Source organism: Triticum dicoccoides, chromosome 7B (genome assembly GCF_002162155.2).
Source record: "Triticum dicoccoides isolate Atlit2015 ecotype Zavitan chromosome 7B, WEW_v2.0, whole genome shotgun sequence".
In the NCBI taxonomy this organism is placed as follows: domain Eukaryota; kingdom Viridiplantae; phylum Streptophyta; class Magnoliopsida; order Poales; family Poaceae; genus Triticum; species Triticum dicoccoides.
The window spans coordinates 512,539,309-512,548,073 of NC_041393.1; the positions used below are offsets into that span (position 1 = coordinate 512,539,309).

At 44.4% G+C, this 8,765-nt stretch overlaps 1 protein-coding gene across 1 annotated transcript; it reads right to left on the bottom strand.

Moving 5' to 3' along the window:
* Positions 1–341: 341 nt before the first annotated feature.
* LOC119341840 lies at positions 342–2,432 on the bottom strand. The gene is made up of 3 exons (XM_037613689.1): positions 2,127–2,432; positions 1,923–2,045; positions 342–1,842 (listed from the first exon to the last, which is right to left on the bottom strand). Exons 2-3 carry the CDS (start codon positions 2,010–2,012, stop codon positions 628–630), a joined length of 1,305 nt encoding a protein of 434 aa, XP_037469586.1. The 5' UTR covers positions 2,013–2,045; positions 2,127–2,432; the 3' UTR covers positions 342–627.
* Positions 2,433–8,765: the final 6,333 nt, after the last annotated feature.

Sequence of the window (8,765 nt, forward strand, 5' to 3'; positions counted from 1 at the left end):
CACTGCGCCGCCTCCGCCTTGCTAAAATATAATCTTGCTTGCTTCCTCATGCACGTAGTAGCCAGGGTACTCAAAATATCTAGACGTCCGTAACATAGTTGCCATGTTTCCGGTACGGTGGGAACGAGGAACGGGAACGGGGGACGAGAGTCGGAGGCTGAAAAAAATAGGGTACAGCGGGGGTATACATCTCTAGAACGATTTTTGTCAAGCGGAAACGCGATCCAATCAATTCCGGTACGATGAATCCTGTACGGTACCATGGAACGAGGAACGTGAATCTTTACTAGTTGGGATGATGAACCCGGTACAACGGTGGATCAACCATACGAACGATGATAAGACATGATATATTTAATTAAAATTTCAGCACAAGTACTTAACAAAATACTTGACTTAACCAAAGTAGCAAACAAGAAAACAGATTGACTAAGGTAACAGACACAATCACTTCAATAGCAGCATCCAAGTGACTCATCTTCCAGGTTTCCAACCAATAAAGTTTCACCAACAGATTAACTCACCATGTACCTTCAATTAAAAGAGAACTATTAGTGACCATAGAATGTAAAGATTGGATTCAATATATGAAGAGTTCAGATTTAGTACTGGACACTTCCTAGTGTTTCAAGTCCTCTGAATTTTGCGTGGTGGTTCAGTATCAGCTGCTTCATCCTCCAAGCTATCCCAACGCAGCTGCTCAAGCTTCAAGCTTGAATCCTCCAGCAAATCATTCTCAGGCTCAACATCCCACTTATAATGTGGACCTGAATTGTAGCCCTCTGAAAACCTCCTCTTCAGACACTCGTTTGCATGAATAAAGACAAGCTTATCGGCTGTCGTTGCATTCAGCTTGTTTCTCTTTAAATTATGTATGAATGAGTAGGTACTCCAATTTCTTTCGGCAGAGGAGCTACTTATTGGCTGAGACAAGACTTTCTTTGCCACCTCACTTAAAGTTGGAGTTTGTGAGCCATAATTGAACCACCATTCTGTGGCATTCATCGTGGCTGCATCAGCCTGAACGTCGTCTATTGCATACAAACCTTTCTTCATTATAAAGGTGTTAAGCTCCTCACGTAAAAGAGCATACTCTTTTTTATCTTCTGCAATTCTATTTAGAGCCTCTATAACACCTTCTATAACCTCACTGTCATCATTTGGAGCTTTCCTTTGACCACCACCAGGAGCAGGACTTGCAAGATAGGCTTGATCATAATACTTAGGAGAAAGAGCAAAAGCTAAGCAATGAAAATGCCAGTTCATCTTTCCCCACCGATAAAGAATAATTTCATTTACCTTCGACCAATCATCTTTGTGAGGGTTATCTTCCCTTGTCATGACTTCTTGCATCTCGCCAAGCATATTGTCCATTCTTTCATATATATCACCAGATTTTGGACCTTCTCCGTCACTGAACTTGATTACCATATATAATGGTTTTGTGATGTCAAGGATGATTTTAATCTCATCCCAAAATGTCTCATCAATGATATTTTGGGCAATCGCATTTGCTGCTGCTCTTGTTTGTACATCACAAGCCTTCACCAGTTCCTTCCATTTGCTTGTGACAATGGTAGTTGTGAGCGCCTCTCGAACATCCATAAGCCTCTTAAGCACAATATAATGAGAAGCAAATCTTGTTTTTGAGACCTTCAAAAGATCCAACTTGGAGTTGTGTCTAAAGAGATCTTGAAAGTGCTGGTGGTTCCTAAAGAACTTCACAATTGCTTTCCCAGTCTGGTATGTATCAACCATCCAAGCAAACTTTTTTGCAAAATCTTTGAATACTAGATTCAGTGTGTGAACCACACATGGAGACCAAAATATATGCTTATGCACCTGTCAAATAGAAAAGAGAAACACAATTGGATATACGTGATCCTCAAACTAAAATCAATGCCGAACAATGAAAAACATACTTTCTCAATTTCTTCACCCGCAACTCTGCAATTAGATGCATTATCAGTGATGACCTGAAGGACATTGGATGGTTCTTCATATTTGTCCATCCGTCAGAAACAACAGAGACACCATGGGAATACCTATATACAGTTATAGACGCCATGAGACACCATCCGTCAGAAAAAATAGATGATTACAAATGCTAAATGTTTGAGGCTTACCATGTTTGTCTAACCGGAGCCAAATCATTCTCCACCTTTCTCTTACATGCATCTAGAAGAGTAGTCCTAGCCTTCTCATATGCAGGAGGTTTGTATCCCTTTGGTGCTCTCTGGATGGCTGCTACCATTTCATAGTATTGAGGACTTCTCAACACATTAAAGGGAATTCCATTAGCACAAAGGAACAACATTATTTGCATGTCCACTGCATCTCTTTCCACCCCAGCAAAAGCTTCTACTAATTGCTTTTTAGGCGCCGAGCCTGAAGCTTGTACTTTCTCAGGTTGGTAGTACTGTAAATCAAAACAGGGAAAGAGTCATATAGGTGCCAATTGTTGTGGTGTTGTCTGAATAATTTTTCTCATAAAAAGCATTTGCATATACCTTATCATATATTTTCTTATACTTGACGCGATCACTTGCGACAGAGCAGCGAGCAATTTGTTTCATCTTGCCAGGACCAACACCAAAGAAGTGCTGATGAATTCTTGTATAACTACTCGTGTACTTCTTATCACAATGTTTGCATCGCCAGGGTCTTGATCCACCAGAGTTCTTCCCTTTAGGTGCATCAAGAAAAAATACCTCATCTAGAAGGGATTTAGCAGGTTTTGCAGTACCATGCTCGGCAGATTCATCTTGTTCATCAACGCTATTATGCTCATCATCGGAATTGATGAGATCAACATCATCACCGTCATCCTCCTGGATGTCACTCCGATCTGCTAACTTACGTTTCGACCCAAACGCCATTGCAATCTCTGAATAATGAACGGGTTCATATATTACATTCTTACTCACAAAACTGTAATTCAAAGGCAAGATCTGATGAACTGAATGGTGTAGGTTAGGTGTACCTGAATCTGAAAACCGAATGCCTGAATGTCAGTGGACTCTTGGATCCTCGAGCAATCAAGTCTTCTGAAGCATCGTTGGTTTTGAATCTGAATTTCTGCTGCTGCATGCGCCTCTGGTCACTGGATGCAGGGAGCAACTGGCTGGGACTGGGAGGAAGAGGGACGAGGGAGTACTTATACAAGAATTGGCTGGGCTGTGTCGTTGATCCATAAATCATCTGTTTCCCAATGAAATTTATTAGCAGCCTTTTGCTTACTCGAGGAGTTTTTTGGGGGAGTGGAGAAGATCGAGACAGAGAGTAAAACGAGGAGTTGGTGATTGATTCGGCTGATTTTTTTGCTTACCCAATCGATTCACGAACCAGTACTGCCGAGTCGACGAATCTGAATCAATGATCCGGCTGCGGAAACGCCGAATCTGCATCGAATCTTACCGAATCGATCCTCGTTCCCGAATCTGATTCCGGGACCATGAATCCGGATCGAGGGACGGTCCATCGTTCCCCGTTTCCGGCTACCATGGTCCGTAAAAGCATATGCTACACGGGCTAGCTGTAAAGTAAAATATCCTGGTGCATGTCGGCAGAGCTTAGCTGTTAAGGAAGTGTACGTGTTACTAGTAGAATGGTGCATGCATGAGCTGGACATGCAATCAATAAATTCTAGTATGTGGTAGGTTCCCGTGTGTGTACGTGGCTGTACACGTGCAGCTCACAGCAATCTTGTAATCTCCTATATAAGGACTAGAGTCCTTCAGTTGTAACTCAGTCAGTCAACAAGAAATAAAGCTTCTAAGTAGTACTAGTACGTGAGCTTCTCTATCACTAGTGCATGTGTGCGTGTGTTCACTGATTCAACTACATGTATGTGCAGCAGCTGCATCTTCTCTCTTTGCTGCTCTCCAATTCTCTTCGCTTGATCCTGGGAAGCTAGATACCCCGTAGTCTAGCTAACATTTGATATCAGAGCTTTGATTTATGCCAAAATACATGCCACCAAAGGAAGATCCTGGAAGCACTGTGGTGCCAGCGGCAGCAAAAAGCGGCATGTCGCTATAGTGTCCAATGCTGACACGAAACAATTATGCTTCGTGGGCACTGAGGATGCGAGTGATCCTGCAAGCACACGGTGTGTGGGATGCTGTCATCAAGGACGACGTAGACGAGCACATGGATAGACAGGCCATTGCGGTCATCTATCAGGGTATCCCGGAAGATGTACTTCTAATGTTGGCTGAGAAGGACTCGGTCAAGAAGACATGGGAGGCGCTCAAGGTGATACATATGGGCGCGGAGCGCGTCCAGGAGGTGAAACTTCAGACCTTGAAAGGTGATTTCGAGTTGATTCGCATGAAGGAAAGCGAATCAGTGGATGATTTCGCCATGAAGTTGACTACGATTGTCAACGGCATCCGAGCGTTGGGTGAGAAGGTGGAAGACTCCATTATCGTGTGTAAGTTTCTCCGGGTTGTACCTTCTAGATTTTTGCAAATTGCATCCTCAATCGAGCAGTTTGGCGATCTCAAAACTATGATCATGGAGGAGCTCGTTGGTCGTCTCAGAGCTCACAAAGAGAGAATTCGTGGCAGTGGTGACAAGGAAGGTGAGCAGCACTTGCTAGTTACTCGATCCGAGTGGGTGGCTCGAGATAAAAAATATGGAGGCGGTGAAGCATCGTCATCGTGTAACAACAACAGTAGTAGTCATGAGGGCTACGATGGCCGTGGTCGTGGCCACGGTCGCGGCCGGCAAGGCAACCGCGGTCCTGGCCGCGGCAGAGGAGGCCGTGGTCGCGGGACAAATGGGTTCCGTGACAAGAGCAATATTGAGTGCTTCAACTGCGGTATTTTCGGACACTACTCTTCTGACTGTCGTAAACCACGTCGTGCTCGTGGCAAGGAAGTGCAGCTCGCACAGGCTCAAGATGATGAGCCCGCTTTGCTCTTTTCGGCATGTGCGGAGGAGGTGTCTGACATGGTCATGCTGAATGAAGACAAGGTGATTCCCACAATAGGATCTATGGATAAGAGTGCCGAGTGGTACCTCGACACAGGAGCTAGTAATCACATGACGGGACGCATGGAGGTGTTCAACGAGTTGGACACTTCAGTGCGAGGCACTGTCCGGTTCGACGACGACTCCACCGTGGCGATATGTGGGCGCGGAACTATATTATTTCAATGCGTAACTGGGGAGCATCGTGTCCTCACCAACGTATATTACATCCCGAGTCTGAGCAGTAACATATTGAGCCTTGGTCAGCTGGATGAGAATGGTTGCAGAATAGTTCTTGAGCATGGATTTATGTATATCTACGACCGCCACAGGAAGATACTGGCTAAAGTGAAGCGGACAAGGAGCAGGTTGTACGTACTCAACCTGAACCTGACACAGCCTGTGTGTCTTTTGGCATGCATCAAGGAAGATGCATGGCTATGGCATGGACGTTTTGGGCATCTCAATTTTCAAGCTCTACATAACTTAGCACACCATGGAATGGTGGAAGGTATGCCCCTCATTCAACATGTTAATCAGATTTGTGATGGATGCATGATTGACAAGCAACGACGTGCGCCGTTTCCGACGGCAGCATCCTACCAAGCAGACAGACCGCTGCAACTTGTGCATGGAGATTTATGCGGCCCAGTAACGCCAGCAACACCAGGAGGTAAAATATATTTCTTATTGGTTGTTGATGATCATAGTAGATATATGTGGGTTGCTTTTCTCAAAAATAAAAATGAAGCTTTTGCCGCATTCAAGAAGATAAAAATTGGTGCTGAAATGGAGACGAACGCTAAGCTGAAGGCGTTCCGCACTGACCGAGGAGGAGAATTTACCTCTCATGAGTTCCACGAGTATTGTGAGAACTTGGGCATCAAGAGGTTCCTCACCGCGCCATATTCACCACAACAGAATGGTGTGGTGGAACGACGAAACCAGACGGTGGTTTCTATGGCAAGAAGCTTGTTGAAGAGCATGAGAATGCCTGGAAGGTTTTGGGGAGAAGCCGTGTCAACTGCAGTTTATCTCCTGAACCGTTCACCGACAAAGAGCGTTATCGGTAAAACACCATATGAAGCTTTGTACGGTAAGAAACCAAGTGTACGTCATCTTCGCACGTTTGGTTGTGTTGGACATGTCAAGGTGGTGCATCCACATGTGAAGAAGCTTGCTGATCGCAGCATGCCAATGGTGTTTATCGGTTATGAGGATGGTACAAAGGCATATCGTATGTATGATCCAGTGTTAAAAAGGCTACATGTCTCAAGAGATGTCGTGTTTGAAGAAAACAGACCACGGGCATGGGATCCAGTGTCAGGTGAAGGTGCAGACAACCTTGGTGATGAATTTGTAGTATATTATCCACCTCACATTGATGCAGGAAATAACATGGTGCCACAAGGAGCAATGAGCGACACTGACAGTTCTCCTAGCTCCCCGAGCAAGGCAAGTACTGATGGTACAGGAACTGTACCAAACACACCAACAACAACAACTGGTGGTACAAGTGATGAGGTTAACACACCTATTGGTGTCACGAAGAGCGGTGTCGCATATGACACGTCTACACCACCAAAGCGAGTCCGTCCTCTTTTGGACGTCTACGATGAGTCAACAGAGGTCAGTGATGATTATACCGGTCTTTGTTTGCTAGCCATGGAAGAGCCAACAAATTTTAAGGAGGCCAACAAGCATGCATGTTGGAGGTGCGCAATGGAAGAAGAGCTTGGTTCCATTGAGAGGAATGGAACATAGGAGCTTGTTAATCTACCACCTGGACATAGACCCATAGGTTTGAAATGGGTATTCAAGGTAAAGAAAAATTCACAGGGCAGTATTATCAAGCACAAAGCACGTCTAGTTGCTAAAGGCTATGTGCAGAAGCAAGGAGTTGATTATGATGAAGTTTTTGCACCAGTCGCACGACTCGAAACTGTGCGACTTCTCATAGCGTTGGCAGCTCAAGAAGGATGGGAGGTGCATCACATGGATGTAAAGTCAGCTTTTCTTAATGGCGACTTGAAGGACGAGATATATGTGATGCAACCACCCGGTCATGAACAAGAAGGTAACGAGGACAAGGTATTAAAGCTCAAGAAAGCATTATATGGGCTTCATCAAGCACCAAGAGCATGGTATGCAAAACTTGATAAAAGCCTAGTGTCACTTGGGTTTGAGAGAAGCCCAGTTGAGCATGCTGTCTACAAGAGAATTATTGGTGATACAAGCCTTCTAGTTGGTGTATATGTGGATGACTTGATTATCACAGGAACAAGCACTGGTGAAATTGAAAAATTCAAGATGGAGATGAAGAAATTGTTTAGCATGAGTGACCTCGGATTATTAAGCTATTATTTGGGGATTGAAGTACAGCAGAAAGATGAAGAAATTCTCTTGTGCCAATCATCTTATGCATCAAAAATATTGGAGCGGTGTGGGCTTGCTAATTGCAACCCGTCCCAGACACCGATGGAAGCGAGACAAAAATTGAGTAAATCAAGCAAGAGTCCTCTGGTAGATAAGACAGACTACCGCAGTATTGTTGGAAGTCTTCAATATTTGATAAATACTAGACCGGACATAGCATATGCTGTTGGAATTGTAAGTCGCTTCATGGAAGCACCAACTGAGGAGCATATGGCTGCAGTGAAGCAAATCTTGAGGTATATCCGTGGTACAATTAATTTTGGATGTCGTTATGTGAGAAAGAGCTTGGAAAACTCTAGTCTTGTGGGCTATAATGATAGTGACATGGCTGGAGACGTTGATGACCGGAAGAGCACTACTGGCACTATATTTTTCCTTGGTCCAAATTTGGTAACTTGGGCATCCCAGAAGCAAAAGACAATAGCATTATCATCATGTGAGGCAGAGTATATTGCTGCTGCTACAACAGCTTGTCAAGGCTCTGGCTTGGACGTCTGCTGAATGGATTGAAAATGCAATCAGATAACAAGGTTATCCTGAGAGTGGACAACAAATCAGCAATTGTATTATGCAAGAATCCGGTTTATCACAACAGAAGCAAGCACATCGATACAAGATACCACTTCATACGTGAGTGTGTAGAAGATGGTAAAATCGAGATGGAGTATGTCGCAACTAAAGATCAGTTAGCAGATATTCTCACTAAACCACTTGGCAGACTCAAGTTTCTAGAAATGAGAGAGCGAATCGGCATACAAAATCTCAAGAGGCAACAAGATTAGGAGAGTGAATGTTAAAATATAATCTTGCTTGCCTCCTCATGCACGTAGTAGCCAGGGTACTCAAAATATCTGGACGTCCGTAAAAGCATATGCTACACGGGCTAGCTGCAAAGTAAAATATCCTGGTGCATGTCGGCAGAGCTTAGCTGTTAAGGAAGTGTACGTGTTACTAGTAGAATGGTGCATGCATGAGCTGGACATGCAATCAATAAATTCTAGTATGTGGTAGGTTCCCGTGTGTGTACGTGGCTGTACACGTGCAGCTCACAGCAATCTTGTAATCTCCTATATAAGGACTAGAGTCCTTCGGTTGTAACTCAGTCAGTCAACAAGAAATAAAGCTTCTAAGTAGTACTAGTACGTGAGCTTCTCTATCACTAGTGCATGTGTGCGTGTGTTCACTGATTCAACTACATGTATGTGCAGCAGCTGCATCTTCTCTCTTTGCTGCTCTCCAATTCTCTTCGCTTGATCCTGGGAAGCTAGATACCCCGTAGTCTAGCTAACACGTCTGACTTCGAGGCGACAACCAGAGGAGCCGGCGGCGACTACCCGATCCAAGAGCGGGGG